Genomic DNA, 21,957 nt, shown 5'->3' with positions numbered 1-21,957 from the left:
ACAAATTGATGTTGTATTGACCGCAAAAGGAGGCCCTACACCATGCTAATAAATTATTGTTGCCTAAAACCAGGTGTTTCAGTTTCATTGTCCAACCCCTGTAGAATAAGGCTACCAATTATAAGTTTGTGATGAACATGGTGGCTCTCCAAAGAATTCTGGTTTTGAATAGAAGTTATAATTTAAGAAAAGAATGTAATCCACAAAGTTATCCAGTTTGTCTGAATGCAGCACAGCATTTAAAATTAACCCCCTAGTTCATCCAGATAATCTGCTGCATGACAGATACCCGCTACGTAGGGAGGAGATCATGACTCTCCTTGTACTAGTGCAGGAGCTGACTAGAGGAATCAGGAGAAATATTCCCCTTTTTTATGCTACAGGTGAGTTCCTGCAGTGTTGGTGATGCCCATGTACTAAGTAAAGCTGCCGTATCTAAAATGTGTGCATGCTGTTACTAAAGCACTGCTTCGCCATGTACCAACATATGTATAATTTCCGAGGACTAGGAATGCATTGCATGAAGCCAAAAATGCAAGTGCAAACATTCATGCAATTGCAAACATTCCTGGAGTTGTTGGTGCATTCTGATCTCTGTACACACTCCCAGCCTCTTGAGCCCTATCTGTATCTGCCATAAATGCTTCTTTGCATTTAATGTACAAGTCAAATGCAATCACCAAGACCTCTTTACGGATATTGTGGCCAAGTGGCTTTAATGAGAGGCGGTCGCACATATCTCTTGCTCTTGCACTCCCTTCCCAGGTTTTTGCTCAGCTTCTCTGTCTCATCTTAGTACCCTGACACTGCTGTACGAATTTGAACAAAGAAAATGGATTTGATTAGGTGGTCTCTCAATGCAATTGACACCATTTTTTTCCATGAGGAGTCATGGTGCGGGAGAACCCACATGTCCGGATGGACCGTTCTCATCTGGATATGTGTTTGACTCATGAGGGATGTGGCATAGTTTGTGTCTTGCGTCTCTCTCCCTGGAAGATGTTGAGGACGTGCTCTTATTTGGAACCTTAATCGCTGGGGTTCTGCTGATCGAATTAGGCACTGCCCTGCTGTATCAGGAAATTAAAAGAGTGGGGTCAGTTATGGAACGCCCACAAAAATTGCCCAACATGATTAATGCAATGGGTAGAGCTGTCAGAACGCAGACTGTGACTGTTGGGCAGTATTAATCTGCATTGTCGCCCAAACAAAATTCTCCCAGAAGGTCGTCGTATTGGTTACCTGCTCCTTCCCCACACAGAGACTGTCAGAGATGGTTCTCGCCTTCCACAACGAACTTTGACACAAGAACTTTGACACAAAGGCCTCTGGCTCCCCCCTCCCTATCTAAATGAATCACGCATCTCTCTGCTTGACTGTCTGTGTTATCAATGCTTGTATGTCCTATGGGGATTTTTTGCGTGCACACAGACTGTTGTCCTGTTGTGAGAATAATCTGTGGTCATATTTTTTGTCTCCTAGTGTTTATCTCTCAATGTTACTCCCCCACCCTGTGGAGCTGGCACCGGGTCTTAGATGTAGCGGCTGCGGATCCCGGTGCTTTAACACTGGGCCCCAGGGAACAATATTTCATGCCTTGTACTTGTACAATATATGACAATAAAGTCTTTCGGATTCTGAGTAATCATGACTCCATCAGGGCCAATTCTGGAGTGTCAGATGGCTAATATTTGTAGGAACAAAGAAACTTAAAGGTGAAGCGAAACTTAATGTTTTGCTAGCATTTTAGTATTAATTAACTGCTTAGCAGAGGTGGAAAGAGTACTGAAAAATTGTAATTGAGTAAAAGTATCATTACTTTGCCTAAAATCTACTCAGAGTAAAAGTAAAATTACCCATCTCAAAATTTACTCGAGTAAAAGTACAAAATTACTTCATTTAAAATGTAATTTGAGTAAAAGTTAGTTACTTTCAGTTATTTAATGCATGGATTAATCATGAACCAAATTCAGCACAAGTTGTTTTAATTGATTTCAAAGTGTATTTAAGTGCACATCCACACTTGCAAAAAGATCAACTGGGCTCAGGAACATACTTCCTCACAGCACAAGGACAGTCACAACCTGTACCATAAAGTGCAAACAATTTTCAGTCCTATTGTCCAACGGACAACACTATGATAAGAATAAAGAAATTTAAATGACAAATTATTCAAAAAACAAAATGCACATAAAATTAAGTGCCCACAAGATGCCACAAATCAAACTAAAATGCACAGGATCCCACATCAAAAATTAAAAAATGCTCATAGGATCCCACAATTTAAAAGTAAGTGCTCGCAGGATCCAACTATTCAAAATACAGTGTCCACCGGATCCCACTATTCACAATAAAATGCCCACAGGTTGCCACAACTCAAAATAAAATATAAAATGACCACAGGATCCCACATCTCAAAATAAAACAAAATGCGCACAGGATTCCACTATCTAAAACGCACACAGGATCCAACTATTCAAAATACAGTGCCCACAGGATTCAACTTTTCACAATAAAATGTCCACAGGATCTCACAGAACCTGATAGATAGAAGATTTAAAGATAGAACAATCTCATCCTTTTGGAAAAAAAGTGCACCAGATTATGACCTGATTATGAGACAATGGAAAGGGCGCGCGCAAGGCAAGGCCATGCAATTGGCCTTCAGTTCTGGGACTCAGAAGTTTAAATTTCTGCCCTTATTTAATTTCTCACCATCAATATTTTTTTATTCAGTAATGTGAGGGCGTTCAAATGTAGTGAAGTAAAACTACTTGGGTCAAAATGTACTCAAGTAAAAGTAAAAATTACATATTTCAAAAACTACTCAGAAAATTACAAATTACTCATAAAAAGTATTCAATTACAGTAATGTGAGTAAATGTTATTAGTTACTTTCCACCCCTGCTGCTTAGCATGTAAGAGCCTCTTAGAGACAATAGTGTTAACGGATATATTATGTGGGAGAAATAAACAAGATGCCTGAAAGACTGTGGAGGAGCAGAAGTGAAGAGGCCACAGTGGCCTTGAGAAGAACAGGATGAGCCCATTCAGTACAAGATGAAAGGTAAGCAGTGTTTAGATAAGCAGGTAAGCAATTACAGAGGAACAGGTGGGTTTCAATGGAGAGCAGCGAAGGTGGGGGAGTTATCAAAACTTAGAGAGAAATAGAAACTTGGAGAGAGAAAGAGTATGAAAGGGAGGACATCGCCCAGCACGGGATCTTTTTGCTCGGACGCTGCTGAGATCCACTTGGGGTAGAGTTCTATGCAACTAGCACCAGTGCACTGGAGAGTATGTACATTGGCTATTTTGTACTCACGTATATTCCATATAAATTGATCTAAAAGAACTTTTGATGTTAAGACTTTGCTTGGGTAACTCAGTCAAAACCAATTGGTTCATCCGGGCAGTGTTAGGGCCTATCTGGGTCAGGAGATAGATATGGTAGATATGAACAGCAATAAAAAAAAAGTAAAACTGCGTAAAAATGTGATGCAGTCGAAAAATTTGGGTGCGCCTAACTTTTGTGCTGGTGCACCGAAGAAAAAAAGTTATGCTCACCAGTGCAAAAAGTTTTTATTTAAAAAAAATAAAAATAAAAAAAAACATTCACTTTCCTGAAAAATTATTCAGGCCAGTCTCCTGAAACCAGTAGCTCTACTGTTGGTGTCCCACCAAGACCTCAATTTCACCAAGATGTTCATCCTCAACCTTTTCCAATGGCTTCCAGAGCCCTCCTATAGACTGGGTTGATACCTTTGTGATACCATGGGACACCTTCCCAGAGGAACTGATGCAGTCATTGGAGAGTGGAAAATGACCTAGGCCAAGAATGAGAAGGGAAATGGTCCGGATTGTGGTACGTGAGATGATGGAAAGGAGTTCTTGCATAAATAGAAGAAACTCTATTGAAGTTGCAAAAAAGATGGTTGCAAAATATCCTGAATATTTACAAGAGGGAGAAATGGTTGGGCCAGGGTATCACTCTAGTCAAGCAATTGCAAAATAGGGTAGAAAAAGAAAAGTGAACTATGACTCCAAAATAAGAAAATGAAAGCATCCTCCTGATCAGTCGGACACACACAAAGTCCCTCGAGAACAGAGAGCACCAATCCAGGACACTCATGGGTGCATTAAATGGGATACAAAATTCTTGCCCCTTAGAGAGACTCCAGAGAGTCAGAAATCGAAGAAGCTGATTTCATCGCAAACCAATGTAAAATTCACAGGAGATCACACTTCCGGGTTGCAAGTACGCTGTGCGCGTTTTGGCTGCCGCTTTGCTCCAGAGTCTAGCCTTATTTTATCTTATTCTGTTTAACATACTTTTATTCTTCTTTAGTAATATTTTAGTTCAATTTTTATCATTTAGTATTACTTTATTCCTACCTGTCGTGTCAATTCTGTGTCTGCGTGCTGAGCCCTGGATCACCTGCTCGTCTTGTGCTGTACATACTCTGATTCAGGTCTAACACGAGCTTTCTCGCTTCATAACTGCCTGGCATTAACCTACTCCATGTAAGTAAGTCTCCACTCTCTTGCATGTTGTGTTAAATTCCTCCGTGCGTCCTGATAAGTGGATACAACTACTTTATCATGTCGTGCAGCAGCTGTGACTTGTAGGCTAACGTGGTTTATTAACGTGGCTGATCAGGGTGTGTCTGCTGTAGTGAGCTGTTTGTGGTGATCATTGCAGTGTGCTTGCTGGTGTTCAGCCGTGTAGCTCCTCACTGGTTTAACTGTGAACCTAAAGCTCTTCTGTCATGCACAATGACCGTCTCTTATACTGCCTGCAAACTTCTACAACTGAACAGCAGATACTCTAGTCTACCTTCTGCAGTGTACCGGAACTGTGTAAGCTTGGGTATAAGACGCCGCCCACGCTATATACATCGTGGATTCCGTCACAACACACCAACCTTGAACTATTACACCGCTAACACTGGATCTATTCCGTATGTTCTAAACATGGGACATTGTCGTTCGAAAACACACTGCTTAGTGGACCATTCTCTACTATTGAAAGTACCCAGACTCCAAGACTCATCTCTCATTCAGGACTCGGACATGTCTACAAAATTTAGTCTATTTAATGTGCGCTCCCTTAATAACAAATCAGCTTACATATCAAGGGCATCAAGGACAATAACATTGACTTTTGTCTAATAACAAACTTGGCAACAGCCAGGTGAATAAGTGACACTGAATGAAACCACGCCTCCTGGGTTTCAGTACATCGATAAACCGCGTACCACTGGACGTGGAGGTGGACTGGCTGTGTTCTATTGTTCTGCATACAGGGTCCATTCAATATCTGTGCAGTCAACATCATTTGAATGTATTGCTTTAAAAGTTGTTGGGTTAAAACCTCTACTGATCTTACTGGTTTATCGTCCACCTAAACTGAATTCTGTTAATAATTTTATAACTGAGTTCTCGGAGTTACTTGTTTCACTTAGTACCCTTTTTCCTTCAATGCTGATACTGGGTGATTTTAACATTCACATTGACTCTGTCAAATGTTTTTACTCTGCAGACTTTCTTAATCTTTTACATTGCTTCGATCTCACTCAACATGTTGCGACTGCCACAACATATTTTAGACCTTGTTTGTACCACATCATGTGTCTGTCCCTCCAATCTGCATGTAAAGGATTTACATATTTCTGATCATGATGCAATCCTTTTTGATTTGTCACTGTCTCCATTCTCCAAAAGAAAGTTAAGCTCAAGAACTATTTCTTTCATAAAAATAAAAAATATCAGTCCTTCTGATTTTATGAACACACTAGACCAATTCCTAGCTCCACAGTTCATATCATCACCAGAAGATTTAGTTAACCATTATAATAGCATCGTCGCTGACACACTGGACTTGCATGCCCCTATAAAAAAACGGGTTGTGTGTTTTCGCCACCCTGCCCCCTGGTATACTTCTGATCTCAGGTTACTGAAGTCAAAAGGCCGTCAACTTGAGCGCCTTTGTAGGAAGACTAAGCTATCAGTACACGCAGTTGCATATAAAGAGCACATTTTGAAATACAAAACTGCTCTAAATAAGGCTAAGGCAGACTTTCATTCTTTGAACATTAGCAGCTGTCAAAGAAATCCAAGAGCCTTATTTTCCACTATTAACAAACTTTTGTAGCCTGCAAACAGTTTTCCCCTTACATATTCTTCAGCCCTCTGCAATGATTTCATGTTGTTCTTTAATGAAAAGGTAAAGAAGATAAACTCTGAGTTTAAACACGACATATTATCAGAATTTCCAGAATCAAGTGCAACAGTTGCAAATCCGCTATCCACTTTCAATCCTGTTGATAATGACTTTACAACTAAACTAATTATGGGTTCTAGAGCAACTACCTGCACCTTGGACCCACTGCCCATCGCCCTGGTTAAAGCTTGTCAGTCATCACTTTCTCATCTTTTCATGGACATAATAAATACTTCTCTTACGTCAGGTTTTGTTCCCCCCAGCTTAAAATTGTCTGTCATTACACCCGTTTTGAAGAAGCCAGGTCTTGCCCCTGATGACTTTAATAACTATCGACCAATATCAAATCTCCCTTTCATCAGCAAATTAGTTGAACGTACTGTTTCTGTCCAACTGAAGGAACATCTGAGTGCAAACAAACTGTTTGAACAGTTTCAGTCTGGCTTTAGAGCAAATCACAGCACCAAAACTGCTCTTTTGAGGGTACTCAATGATCTCTTTCTGGCAGCTGATTCTGGTCAAGTGAACATTCTAGTTCTACTAGATCACCTGCACAAACGGGGCGACACACTGCTACATTTCCGTGGTGCGCGGTTAGTTTACAAGCCTAGCGAGCCGCTAATACTCTTAAAACCGGCGTAGTGGAAAACACGCATTTGACCGTCTTCACAGCTAATAATTTACACTCGCCACCCCCCCGCTCAACAGATTACACTCGCCCATGTATGATGTGGCTCTTTACCGTAACACAGTAAGAAAAGTGGCTCTTGGTCTATGACGGTTTGGCCACCCCTGTACTAGATCTTACAGCAGCATTTGTCTGCCATGATATACTCCTGCACAGACTTGAGACATCAACCGGGGTGACTGGTACAGCTCTTAACTGGTTTAGATCATATCTTACCAACAGACAGCAGTTTGTATCACTGGGTAAGTTCAGATCTGGCACCACAACACTGTCCTATGGTGTTATTTCAGCAAGACTTGATTATTGTAACTATGTCCTGGTTGGGCTCCCATCCAAAAGTCTAAAGAAGTTACAGTACGTGCAGAATTCAGCAGCAAGAGTTCTCACACACACTAGGTCATGGGAACACATAACCCCAAAGCTGAAAGAATTGCATTGGCTCCCAGTTCAATATCGCATTCAATACAAAACTCTTGTCTTGGTTTTTAAATGTTTGAATGGTTTAGCACCTGAGTATCTCTCTAGTCTGCTGTCCAGATACTGTCCCTCTCGCTCTCTCTAGTCTGCTGTCCAGATACTGTCCCTCTCGCTCTCTCTAGTCTGTCCAGATACTGTCCTTCTCGCTCTCTCTAGTCTGTCCAGATACTGTCCCTCTCGCTCTCTCTAGTCTGTCCAGATACTGTCCCTCTCGCTCTCTCTAGTCTGCTGTCCAGATACTGTCCCTCTCGCTCTCTCTAGTCTGCTGTCCAGATACTGTCCCTCTCGCTCTCTCTAGTCTGTCCAGATACTGTCCTTCTCGCTCTCTCTAGTCTGTCCAGATACTGTCCCTCTCGCTCTCTCTAGTCTGCTGTCCAGATACTGTCCCTCTCGCTCTCTCTAGTCTGCTGTCCAGATACTGTCCCTCTCGCTCTCTCTAGTCTGCTGTCCAGATACTGTCCCTCTCGCTCTCTCTAGTCTGTCCAGAGACTGTCCCTCTCGCTCTCTCTAGTCTGTCCAGATACTGTCCTTCTCGCTCTCTCTAGTCTGCTGTCCAGATACTGTCCCTCTCGCTCTCTCTAGTCTGTCCAGATACTGTCCTTCTCGCTCTCTCTAGTCTGTCCAGATACTGTCCCTCTCGCTCTCTCTAGTCTGCTGTCCAGATACTGTCCCTCTCGCTCTCTCTAGTCTGCTGTCCAGATACTGTCCCTCTCGCTCTCTCTAGTCTGCTGTCCAGATACTGTCCCTCTCGCTCTCTCTAGTCTGCTGTCCAGATACTGTCCCTCTCGCTCTCTCTAGTCTGCTGTCCAGATACTGCCCCTCTCGCTCTCTCTAGTCTGCTGTCCAGATACTGTCCCTCTCGCTCTCTCTAGTCTGCTGTCCAGATACTGTCCTTCTCGCTCTCTCTAGTCTGTCCAGATACTGTCCCTCTCGCTCTCTCTAGTCTGTCCAGATACTGTCCTTCTCGCTCTCTCTAGTCTGTCCAGATACTGTCCTTCTCTCTCTCTAGTCTGTCCAGATACTGTCCTTCTCGCTCTCTCTAGTCTGTCCAGATACTGTCCCTCTCGCACTCTCTAGTCTGTCCAGATACTGTCCTTCTCACTCTCTCTAGTCTGTCCAGATACTGTCCTTCTCGCTCTCTCTAGTCTGTACGGTCAAAGAGCTTTCAGTGTTCATGGTGCAAAATTATGGAACTCTATCACTTTGTATCTCCGCACTTGCCTATCAATTAATGTTTTTAAGAAGCACTTAAAAACTTATCTTTTTGAGATTGCTTATATGAATTCTTAATTTATTTTATTTGTAATGTATTTTATTGATTTAATTTATTTAACATGTGCCATGTCTTAAGTTATGTACACCATGTAAAGTGTCCTTGAGTATCCTGAAAGGAACTCATAAATAAAATTATTATTATTATTATTATTATTATTATTATTATTCTACACAGAGCATAATGAAGTCAACCAGGGGTAAACATATTTAAAACTTCATGGATTATTGGCCATTTTGTACTTGGCATGGCTATCCATTTTAGGGAACTTACTGGAATTGGGCTTTAAAAAAACTTGAATCTGAAGGCAAAATGGCTCATTAATTATATGAATACTGTTTGTGTGAACAGGAACAAAAGGTTTCTACAGGCTGTAACGAAATTTAAAGTGATGAGGGGAGAGCTGATTGGTTGCTCTGAAGACATCAAAGTGATGGTGCTGCTCCTTTTGTCCTACTTTAATGAGAAGGAAGATGTGATGTTGTGCCAGGCAGGGGTACGATAACAAAAGGGCCGTCAGCGAATCACAATCAGAATCCGAAAAAGCACAGAGAAAACTGTCCAGGGTCAATATGCGGTAGAGCAGGGGTGCCCAATGCGTTGATCACAATCTACTGGTCGATCACGAAGGAAGTGAGGGTAGATTGCATGACATTAAAATGTAGGGGGGCACTGAGTGTCGTCTTTTGATTGATATGCAGGGTTACCAATCTGACGTCTGAACTTCTGACAACCTACGCATGCGTGTTAAACTGCGCTAACTTGTTACTTTGCTGCGTATTTAAACTAAATACAACAAAGGGTATAAAAATGAGTGCCATAGCTGGTCTGAGTAAGAAGCCTAAAACTTACCACTTCCATACAGAATGGGAGGAGGATTTGTTTTTCCACTATGTCATATTCATTATATTTCTATGTCATATTCTAAGTGTGTCTGTCAGTGTGCTGTTGCTATTCCAAAGAAGGGAAATGTGGAGCGGCATTTTCGGACTGTTCATAAAAACTTTGACATTGACTTTCCTCCGAAAAGTGAGCTAAAAAGGAGAAAGGTGAAAGAACTAAAATCCCAGTTGTCCGGACACCAGTCATTTTTCTTACATCTGAACACAAAAGCGAAGGCAGCCACTGAAGCATCATTTCGGGTGTTACTTAATTGTTAAGCACAAGAAGTCCTTCCAAGACGGAGAGATGATAAAAGAGGCATTTGTTGAAGCCGCTAATTCCTTGTTCCGAGACTTTAAAAACAAATCTGAAATATAATCTTCAATCAAAGCTCTCCAGCTATCAAGGAATACAGTCACATGGCGCTCTGAAGCCATGACTGAGGATTTGACGCAGCAACTTTGGAAGGATATTGCGGACTGCGAGTGTTTCTCGCTACAATTAGCGATACTTAAAAATACTTTATAAATATAAATAAATAAAATACTTTATTTATCCTAAAAGGAAAAGGGGAAAAGTAAAGAAAGAATACACAATATAAAATAGCAACTAGACTTGCACTTCCTGAAGGAAATACTATAGAAATAGATGGCCCGTGGGCCACTTTAGGCCCGCGGGCCGCTATTTGAGTATGGGGGCACTAGAGTGTAATGTGTGTAGAGGTTTGCATGTGTTCAGCTGTGTATGGTGTGTGGTAATGTATGCTGTGTGTATGAAGGTGTGTAGTGTGTATAGTGTGATGTGCATGAAGGTGTGTATTGTGTGTATGACAACACCTCCTTAGGTATGCATGTGTCAGTGTGGTGTGAGTGTGAGAGATGCATGTGTGTGTGTGAGGAGTGTGCATGAGAGAAGTGTGTGTGTGTGTGTGTGTGTGTGTGTGTGTGTGTGTGTGTGTGTGTGGTGTTTGTGAGAGAGTTGTATGTATGTGTGTCAGTTTTCTGTGCCTAGTGCCAAACAAATGCTCATAACTCTAAAAGTAATGGATCAAATGATTAGTTATCTCGGCGTGCCAGAAAGAACAAGTGTCTCTCCCATTTAAAATTTAAATGGAGCTTCTAGGTGAAGGATTTTACAGCAGTTTATCCAGGAGATTTTTTATCATTTTTCATGACGGCACACACTCTAACTGGCAGTTTTAATTTGAAATTCTGAATATTCCACCATTCATTTTAATGGGGGGGGGTTTAAATTTTTAAACTTAAACTCATTAAAATCTATAAATCCTATCGACTCAAAAATCTTTTCAAGCCCTATAATAATAATAACTAAAAAAACAGAATGTTTATTGTAGGTAGATCATTTTCATTTGGTCATCTTACAAGTAGCTCGCAAGATGAAAAGGTGTGGGCACCTCTGCGGTAGAGTATGAAGAAACCAGGCAGACAAACCAGACGGGATAGGCAGAGAAGTAATCCAAAGACAAAACGCTGGTAAGAATGCAGGTAGACAACAGAATATATACTTGGTATGAAGACAATCAAAGATAGCTGTCAATACTTCGCAAAGTCTGTGAGTTGTGCAGGGTTTATATACAGATGACAATTTGTATTAAGGCAATCTTGATCTACAGAAGTGTAGTCTTCTGTGGACAGAGACGTGACACGTTTTGAATGTTACACTTGCTTCTTGAGTAATCTGGCATAGAGTTTTGAATTCTCCATTATTGAATTTGAATTCTCCATTATTGTTTTTCAAAAATGTTCCTAGAAATTGGTGAGGTACATTTTGACAAATATTGTGGGGGCCCATCTGTATCCAAGATTCGAAGAGTATATTTCGAAGAGGATTAATTCATGTTTTAATATGGAAATGTATCAAACATATAAACAATAAGGTTTACATTTATTCAGAAAACAAATAACCCCTTAATTATTAAGACATTTCTAGGATGAAAGACATTCCAGCCATATCCATTTTTCTTTTCTGTTTATCCGTTTCTCTCTGTTTCTATCTTTACTGTTTCTCTGTTTCTTACTTACTTTTCTGTTTATTAACCTCATTCCTAACCAGGGTCAATTCATTTCCAGTAAGACAATCACTAGTGTCACTTGCTCCCCATTATAATTTTAATGAAGTACAGTCCCTGACATAAGTTCTGTCGCTTTTCCATGTTGTGGAAACAAAAGCTTATAACCTGACTTTAAATTCATCGATTGGTTTTCGAAATGACTCATATGAAAGCTGAAACCCTCCCAAATGAGATTTAATTTACGAAAATAAATTTGCTTTACTCCAGAAATATTGATCATTTAATGAACACAGAAAGGTTGTGGTGCTTGCGGTTTGGATTGTTGCCTTGTCTAAGGTGGCCACTGACAGTGTATGATATTCCGATGACTGAAGTTGAGAGGCTAGAAAGGATTGTTAATAAGGCTGTAAGAAAATGGCTTGGGGTTCCACATTGTCTTAGTAGTGTGGCATGGTTTGGGAGAGGAGTGCTAGAATTGCCACTAACAAGCTTAGTTGAGGAGTTTAAATGTGCCAAGGTAGGCAGAGAAATGTTTTTAATAGGGTCGAAAGATGCACTGATCAAAGCAGCGGCACCAGTGACACGTACAGGAAGAAAGTGGCAGCAACTCAGGCAGCAAAGAGGGCATTGGAGCATAGAGATGTTGTAGGGCAGGTGCAAAATGGGAGGGCAGGACTAGGGTCAGGTGATACATGGAGAGCATTCACCAAGGCCACATCACCCAAGAGAAGGCAAATGGTGACTGGTTTTATTTGAGAGCAGGAGGAGGAAGTAAGATGGGCAAAAGCTGCAGGACAGAGTAAGCAGGGTCAGTGGATGAAATGGGAAAGTGTAGAGAAGAGGAGAATCACCTGGCGAGAGTTGTGGGCATTGGATGCAAGTCGTATAAAGTTTCTGGTGGGAGCTACTTATGATGTGCTTTCAACTCCACAAAACCCTGGGCAGTGGTTAGGTGAGAATCCAACTTGTAAGCTATGTGCAGGAAGTGGTACATTGAAGCACATCCTGTCAGCATGCAAGGTCAGTTTGTCACAGGGACGTTATACATGGAGGCATAATCAGGTACTCAAATCATTGGCAGGTGCACTTGATAAGAAGCGGTTGGAAGTTAATGACATGCCAGTTGCTAGTTCCAATAGAGTAATTAGGTTTGTGTGTGAGGGGGAGCATAGCAAGGAGCCAGCACAGTTTTCAAAAGTTTGTGGTAAGTGGGCTGATGAAAGATATTGGAAGCTGTTGGTTGATGTAGGCTGTAAATTGCAGGTCCCAGAGTGTATTGTAGTCACAAACTTGAGGCCAGATGTGTTGTATTCTGAAAGTAAGCGGATAGTGTATTTCATAGAGCTAACTGTTCCATTTGAAGATGAAGTTGATGCAGCATATGAAAGGAAAAGGTTGAAGTATGCAGATTTGGTGGCTGAGGTAAGAGAGCGGGGCTGGCAAGCACATATTAGACCTGTAGAGGTAGGGGCTAGGGTTTTGTGGTGAAGTCTGCCACAAGACTACTGGCTGAGTTTGGATTTAGAGGCTGTGTGATGAGAGTGATGAGAGGCAGTGTTAAAGGAGTTGTCAGCGGTAGCTGAGAGATCTAGTCAGTGGGTGTGGCTAAGAAGGGCTGAGGTTAGGTGGGGTAAGGATAGTACTTGAAAAGATAAATTGTTTGGTGTGATATTGGTAGCAGGGTTGTTGGTAATTTTGTGATGGGCTACATTGTGAGCTTGGAGGGGGGTGGGTCTGGGACGCCAGACTCCACTGATGAGCCTTCTGGAGGTGTTGGGGGCTCAATTCATCGAAACACCAACGAAGGGAGGTGCCTTCCTGATGACCCCAAGGAAAAGCTTGCAAGGTATTGTGTGTGTCCTTGTCACTTTGTGTTGAAGGTCAGTCCAGCTTTGTTTGGTGGTCTGAGTACTTGGCAGTTGAGGCAATGGACCATGAACATAGTGCGCTGTGCTTCTGGATCCTTGTCAAGCCAGTATCAGATTGTAGCTGCTGCTGTGTTCTGTTCAAGCAACTAGTGTGTGCATAGGGTGTGTGAAATCTATCTTGTCTTCTTAGTAGTACTGGGTAGTTGAGACGATGGGTCATGAGCATAGTAGTAGGTATCATTAGATCATAGTCGTTGGTTGGTTAATACATCCTAGTTAAGCCCGTTGCATGACTCCAGATGTTAGGTGCAGGATTTTATCATCTTCCTGTATTATGTTACTTGGTAATGTATACTATTCTCAGATTATTTTAAAAGGTATTTCAGTACAGTACCTCATATGTAGCTTTTCTTTTTTTAATTGCTAAATTTGTGGACAGTTTATTTACCAGAAATGTGTAAAATGTAACCCAAACATCTATGAAAGGTGTGGAGTTTAATTGAAAGGTATATGTAGGTGTCCTATCAATGTTCCTGTAATGTATAGAAATAAAATGTAAAAGACTAACAAAAAGTAGAACTGGCAAGAAAAAATCAGTTAAAGCTGTTAAATCAGTTGAAGCTTCTACAGATGATTCTAAATCATGTTACTTTTATATCTTTCAGTTAAATTAAATTGGATTCCATTTAAAATACAAGCGATGAATGTAAATATTACTGGAACAATACATTCAACATTAAACTTTAGCACTGTGATTATGCCAATTTAGCAAATATATAGCTGCTGCGCAATTTACAGGTTGTTCTGTAAAAATGTTCACATGCTTTTTTTCAACCGCAGACCTTTTCAACCACAGCTTTCAGTTTTTTTTTAAACAATGTACCAGTGCAAACATGTACTAATCAGCCACACAAGTTTGAGGCTTTAGTATATTCAAGAATGCATATTGGTCAATGTGTAATTTCAAAACAATTTAAATATCTATTTAGAATTGTATATGCATACTATGGCAGCAAGTGTCATTTTGGAGATTAATGCCTGACCCAATACACACAACCTGCTTATTTACCAGAGTAGCTCCCTGTGAGTCAGGCTGATTGATGTCCTTTCCGTCATGTAGAAGATTCTGGATATCTCCAACCATCTTCCTCTCTGCTGCTGCTCGAGTTTCATTTATCATGTCTTGGGTAATTCCTGCCATTTATAAGGAAGACAAAATAGTAAGCATTAAATGGAGCTCTCCACATACACTCCTATTTCAATAAATAAATTGTAGTTCTACTGCTTTAACTAGAATTGGGCAAAATACCTAAATTCCTGGGAAGGTGTTGTTGCATCGACTTTTCCCAGAATTGTCCTTTTAATAAACTAGCATTATTAAGAAAGCCTGTACAGGCTAGTTTAAATAAATTTCGCTCGTATCTCTGTAATATTGCCGTTGTCGCCTACATTTCAAGACTGTGATTCTCTTTTCTGCCAGCGGGTGTCGCAAAGATTTGTATGTCATTTAATATTTAGTATAAATAAAGAGCAATAGTTTTCAAAACAAAATTAAACTAAGTGTGTGTAAAGAAAAATGTAAATGCGTACCTTTGCGAACAGTGTAAAAGATAAGATTATAGCATGGGCTATAATTATTCACAATAGCGTTCATGAGGCAATGCGAGCTATAAATGAAGTTGGGGCGGCTACAAAGTTTGAGTGAAAACACAGCAACACAGTTTGCTTGAAATCTCGGTTTGGGTGATCGATCAGCAACGCAGTTTGCTTGAAAACTCGATTTGGGTGATCGAACAGCAACACAGTTTGCTTGAAAACTCGATTTGGGTGATCGAACAGCAACACAGTTTGCTTGAAATCTTGGAAATCTCAGGCTAAAGAGGGAAGGGAGGCACCCGTTGTTGGCCTGTAGCGGTGTTCTACAACCTCCTAAACCTGGCTGTAATAAATACACAAATATTGTTTAAACAGTGCATGAACACTAACCAGAGCGACGGAGGTTTATTCTCGAGTTCACAATTCAAAACATAAAGGGAACTTAACTTGAGCTTGGGAAACGAAACTTATGCAATATAAGCTAAAGAGAATGTAAATCGCAGAATGGTGATAACGCTGCTTGTGAACCTCCATACTTTGATGGAAACATCTTCAAACAACTGTATTATATCGCCAGTGGTTGGTGAAGTAGTAACTCATTGAATCATAGATGTGGATCAGAGGTAAATAAACTAGATTTTTTTCAGCGTGAGAAATCGGAAGTGTGGCATGAGAGCGTGTGAAGACGGTCAAATGCGTGTGTCTCACGCTCATTGCGTGAGAGTTGGCAAACCTGTGTTATGTTCACCATAGCCTGCAATTCACTAACATACACAACTTTTAGACATTAAAACTTGAAATGGCGTAACATTCATTGAGTATACAAATAAACTTGCTTTGGCTTGGTGTCCGGGCTTCACGTTTGGTACTTTGAGTATTGAACAAGCGCAGTCTGCTGCATTAGCAAGACAAAAGACGTGAACGCTTCACAGTGGGGGGTGCGGGCCAGTGGGTTAGTGGTGTGCCGTATGAACTAGATGTTAATCTAGTGACATATATGCCAACAGAATAACACAAACAAATAAGCAAACTATTACACTAACCAAGAAACTAAACTAAAACAATATTTTGTATTTATCTTTTCGCACAAACCAGGAAATGCAATATGAAACTAAACAAAACTGACAATGGGGAAGCTACTGAAAACAAGGTCACAAGGACCTGATTCTAAAAGGTTATTTTGTCACATTAATTCATTAACATTTTGACGTTACGTGCAAATGTCACCATTATGAATATTTTGTTTGGGCGGCTCATTCTTTTTTTTTTGCAAAACGCCATCTAGTGTTAATGATGTGTCAGTACCAGCTTTCTTGTGTAAAGACTCAGCGGTCTTTTGACCGTCAGAGGTGTGCTTTAAGTAGGTGAAAACAACATGGCGCTAGTAGTAGGTGGTGTAAGCGGTCAAATGATCGGCCCTCTGTGCTTCTAGGTATAAGTATGTAAATGAGGCGCAGCACTTCTAGCGTTAATTATTTGAAAAGGGTGAAACTGAAAAGTACAGTAAAGCATTAACCTGATTGTATGCTTAGCTACACGTTTATAATAAACAAGCGTTCTCTCTAATTACAGAGACCAGTATATGTATAGTTCACATTCTAAGAAATGGGATTTAACGCAGTCATCAATTTAGCAATTTAGCTGACACTGTCAACAATATTACGAAACAAATATATTAACATATACTGATATAGATTTATGAATAAACAGAAAATATATGTTGATACATACAGAGGACGCCACCAACGAGCAGGATGAAAACAGATCTGAAGTGGATGAACTGGAAATGGCTGACTTCTCTATCATGTGCTATAGCAAACATGTGCTGAGGTACGGAGCCCGTAAGGTGACATCATGTAAAAAATATAATAACGAGTGGCCACGCCTTATTAACGCATGGAAATGACTTATTAACGCATGGGAACGAGATATTTAAGGCGTGGGAAGGAGATCATTAACGTGTGGGAACGAGATAATTAACGTGCGGGAACGACTTGTTATGAGATAATTAAGTATTACTTTATATAAAGCCAGGTTTACCTTCCTTGGGCAGTCAGTTAGCAAACATCCCTGGGAGTTGCTTGCTTTGCTGTGAAAAAAAAAACTTTGTTGTGAAAGGCAATTAGTATCTCGTTCCCACGCCCTAATGATCTCGTTCCCATGCGTTAATTATCTCGTTCCCACACCTTAAATATCTCGTTCCCATGCATTAATAAGTCGTTCCCACAAGTTAATAAGGCGTGGCCACACCTTATTGTTTTTTTTATATGATGTCACCTTACGGGCTCCGTACTGAGGTCAACTTCCTGTATGTCCTCAGTTTTAACAGAAAACAGAAACAGACATATTCTAAGACTCACCACAAGATGGTGCTATTCACTAGGATGAAAACATTAAAGGTTATATTGAACTTGTAACACCACACTCAACTTCACTTCCACTTTGATCTCCACTTTTTTTTTACTTTTCCATCTTTACTGGGAAAGATCTGAGTGATGAGCCCTAAAGGCCATTCATGCCTCTAGAGTGCCTGATATCAGGTCTAACCTAAAGGTGCTGGCTAAACATCAATACTCCAAGATAGTTATACACGATGGCACCAATGATGTGGGGTTGAGACAGTCAGAGATTACTAAAGATAACGTTAAAGAAGTGTGTGAGATGATGTTTTATGCTCGGGCTGCATTCCACTTTGGCATGGCACTGAAACCTACAGCAGGTTATGGGCATTACACTGCTGGATGTCTAAATGGTGCTCGAAAACACAGTGTGTTATATAGACAACTGGACATGTTTTGAGAGCAGGCCTGGCATTTTGAAGCAGGACGACATTCACCCCTCTTGAATACTACTGGTGCTGCTCTCATTTCAAGTAACATATCCACTAGGTTTAAACATTAACGGAATTCATAACAAACCAGATAAATAAAAAAATTCCTATCCCATCTACATGCATATTGATTTTCAGTCGTCTACATACAGCCGTTCGTGAGAAATCTTTCACTTTCGCGAGAAAGTCCGTTTAAAAGGCAGGTTTACTAACATTGCTAAAATTCATATACTAGCAAAGCTTCAATATCACACTCCAAAACAGTAAAAAAAAAAAAACGGTAAATACCTTTATTTGCTTGCTTACTTAATTATAAACAATTGCATAATCCTCTCCTTTGCTGAGAACAACAAAACTTCTCGAACTATCAGCGATATTGCAGCGTTGTGTTATGTCATCTGTCTAATCTTGAATTCCATCATTTTTACTGGATCCGAGTTAGGTGGTGACTTTGAATGACTTTTCTCACCTCTGCCTGGCGAGGTGTGAAAGGGGGACCTAAGATATGCTAACCTAAGATAGGCTAAGCTAAGCTAAGCTCTCCAGAACACATGCGATTGACTGTTTGGTTAAACTGATGCAGTCATTCATTATTTTGTTAGCTGATATTTTGATCATAGAAAAAAAAGGCTCCACGGAGCTTATGTCGTGTTGTTTGGGTACTGCATTGAACTGGAAGTTAGCATGAACAACAGCTACGAAGATCTACAAAGGACTCGTTTGTGTTTGTGAGTATGAATAAACAATTGTGCACAAGAGAATTCATACTAAATATCACTAAATTTTAGATGATGAACAGTATTAGAGCATTTAAGTACTGTAGTACTTCCTCTACATCGTTTAAGGTCTTAACAAGCATGGTTAGCTTAACTAGCCTCTTAGACTCTTGGACATCTCTTGTCCATATTATTATTATTATATTACTTTCATGTTATATTATAAATTCATTTGGAATTTTCTGGTCTTTCCGTAAGATGTCCCAACATTGTTGTTTTTTTATTTTAGCAAAAAAATAAAAATAATAATTGTTGCATGTTTTTGATGATGGGCCAATGTCTTGGATCAGGGTGTGCCATATTTGGACAAGGGTGTGGTACTATGGACATTCTTTGGGACATTTAATGTGCAATGTTGTGTATCTTCAATACTTGCATTGTACAGTCCCTGACATAAGTTCTGTCGCTAAATCGATACGATTGGTTATAGAAATGACTCATATGAAAGCTGAAACTCTCCCAAATGAGATTTCATTTACAAAAATTTATTTGCTTTACTGCAGAAATACTGATCATTTAATTAACACAGAAAGGTCAGATTTTGGCAGATTTTTTGTGCTATTAAATACGGCTCTAATAGCACCACAACGTCATTCACCAGTGTTATGTGTCACGGTGAGGCGGCCCCCTACCGGCCGCCTCCGTCCACAGCGGCTGTTGTTGTTGTTGTTTTGTGACGTCATGTGCGTCCCTCAGGTGGGCGGAGCCCGTGATCCGTCTCACCTGAGGGTCGTTTGTTTGCCTATATATGTCTTGTCTTTGTACCAGTTGACAGCTGGTCATTATATCCTGAATTTGGAGATATTGCACGGGTTTTTGGTTTGCACACTTTCTATTAAACCATCCTTTTTCCCTGAGACTTGGCGTGATCGCTTCCTTTTAGTTGCTCACCCCTGCCCGTCACATTATGAAGCATATATTTGTATATGAAGTGAAATATGTTTGATTTTCACCTTACTTTCTGTGGGCGACAACTTTTGTCTTGCCAAAATCTGACCTTTCTGTGTTCATTAAATGATAAATATTTCTGCAGTAAAGCAACTTTATTTTTGTAAATTAAATCTCATTTCGAAAACCAATCGATGAATTTAAAGTCAGGTTATAGGCTTTTGATTCCACAACATGGATAAGCGACAGAACTTATGTCAGGGACTGTAAGTGCTCAATATTTTTTATTTTGTCAGACCCTATTGAATCAGAGATGATATAATAGAAAAAAAAAATCCACATCACCATATACACACTATACATCCCCAAAATCAAAACTGCTTATTTGTTTTCAACTGTCTACTTCAAATTGAGCCCTGAATGATAATTTTCCTATATGTACAACTACTGTTAAAGTATACTAGTACAAGAGGCTCAAAAATGTCTCAAAATGGGCTGAAAATGGTCTCTGCACAAAGGGGTTTTCATTCTTTTGAAAATCTCATTCTCACTGTTTCAAATTTATCTTCAACTAAGAAAGCGACACAGTCGTTTATGTTAATTACAATTTACCATCCTACTGGTTCCTGGAGTTTTTTTTTTTTTTGCAGGAGTTTTCGAACTTCCTGTCTCATTTAGTGCTATCAGCTGATGATTATAGTTGGCGACTTTAATATCCACTTTGAAAATCTACACAACACTTTTATCATAAACTTTCAAGCAATTCAATAGATATCACTCAATGTGGTGGGTCCTACGCATAATTCTAGTCATACTTTAGACTTGGTCTTATTTGGTATTGACATATCCAGTTTAGCAGTACTTTCTCAGAGTGAGGCTGTTTCTGACCAGAGCCTCATAACGTATGAGTTGTGTTTGAACGATGGTATTCATCAGCCGCCTTGCTACCAAATTATGCAAACTATGGAATCTATTACCATAGCTGCACTCATTGATGCCTTTAGCGGATCACCACTTCCATCCGTCTTTCTCGCCAACATTCGCTTCCTGGAGAACAAATTGGATTTTCTACAGCTGTATCTAACCACAAATCGAGAGATGAGGAACTGCTATGCAATAATTCTGACAGAGACATGGCTTAACTCATCAATCCAGGACAACGCTGTTAGCATCGAGGTGCTAACTACTTTCTGTGCTGATAGGAGCTGCACTCTCAGCAGTAAATCTCGAGGCGGAGGTTTGTGTATCTACATAAATGATAACTGGTGCAGGAATGCTAAGTCTATCTCAAGCCATTGTTCACTGGACATCGAGTTCATGACTAATCTGCACACCATTCTATCTGCCAAGGGAGATTAACCTAGTTTCCATCACTGCTGTTTATGTGCCTCCTGATGCAAATACTAAGGACGCCATGAGTGTTCTCTACCGTACCATCAGTCAGCTGCAGTGAGCCCACCCTGAAGGCTTTTTCCTTGTTGCTGGGGATTTCAACCAGGCGAATATTAAGACAGTTCTTCCAAACTTCCACCAGCATGTGGACTGTGCAACCAGAGGTATGAGATCACTAGATCTGGCTTATACCAACCTGAATGCTTTCAAAGCAGCCCCCCGCCCCCACCTCAGCCTAATGAGCAAGCCAAAGGCGACAGTGACGAGGAAAAACTCCCTATGATGGTGGGGATTAGGAAGAAACCTCGGGAGGACCAAGACTTAAAAGGGAACCCATCCTCCGTTAGCATAAGTCCGTGGTCGCAGGGTGGTTCTACAGTTCCAACATTAGCACAGTAGAGAGCATTCTGATCAGCTGCATCTCTGTGTGGTGTGGAAGCTGCAGTGCCTCTGACTGGAAGAATGTGAGGAGAGTGATGAGGACAGCGGAGAAGATCATCAGGTCTTCTCTTCAACCTATCCAGGACCTCGCACCAGTGCGCTGCATATTCCGAGCACTCAACATCATCGGAGACCCCTCACATCCTCACTGTGAACTATTCTCGCTGCTGGCTTCTGGCAAAAGATTCAGGAGTATTCAGTGCAGGACCACCAGGTTTTGCCACAGCTTTTCCCCCCAAACCATCAGACTGTTGAACTCGACACCTTGGACGAGGGCAGGCAATGGCTGAGCTACATGCCATCTGTGCACTACTACCGGACTACCTGATAACACTGTCACTTTACTGATATTTATTTGTGCTGCTATTCTATTTTATTTGTATATACATATAGACAGGCCCGTTGACAGTCTTGCTGGGGCCCAGGACAAGAAAGTTTCATGTGCCCCCCCCCCCCCCCCCCAACCATTACATAATGTGATGAAGCGATTTATTTCGAGTATATGCATACATTTTTAACTTAATCAAGTTTAACGTGCTGGGAAATATTAAACTGGACCTTTAAAGTTACGTACAAGTGCTTGAATTCCACCTT

General features: G+C 40.6%; 1 protein-coding gene across 1 annotated transcript in view; it reads right to left on the bottom strand.

The window, feature by feature from the left end:
• ppp1r16b (protein phosphatase 1, regulatory subunit 16B) overlaps nt 1–21,957 on the bottom strand; it is a 143,078-nt gene that overhangs the window by 15,133 nt on the left and 105,988 nt on the right. Inside the window, exon 6 of the mRNA XM_077013718.1 lies at nt 14,510–14,634. Coding sequence (XP_076869833.1) covers nt 14,510–14,634 — 125 coding nt within the window. The remainder of the gene's footprint in view (nt 1–14,509; nt 14,635–21,957) is intronic.

The sequence above is a fragment of the Brachyhypopomus gauderio genome, chromosome 8 (genome assembly GCF_052324685.1).
Source record: "Brachyhypopomus gauderio isolate BG-103 chromosome 8, BGAUD_0.2, whole genome shotgun sequence".
Taxonomy (NCBI): Eukaryota; Metazoa; Chordata; class Actinopteri; order Gymnotiformes; family Hypopomidae; genus Brachyhypopomus; species Brachyhypopomus gauderio.
This window is presented reverse-complemented; position numbering and strand designations above follow the sequence as displayed.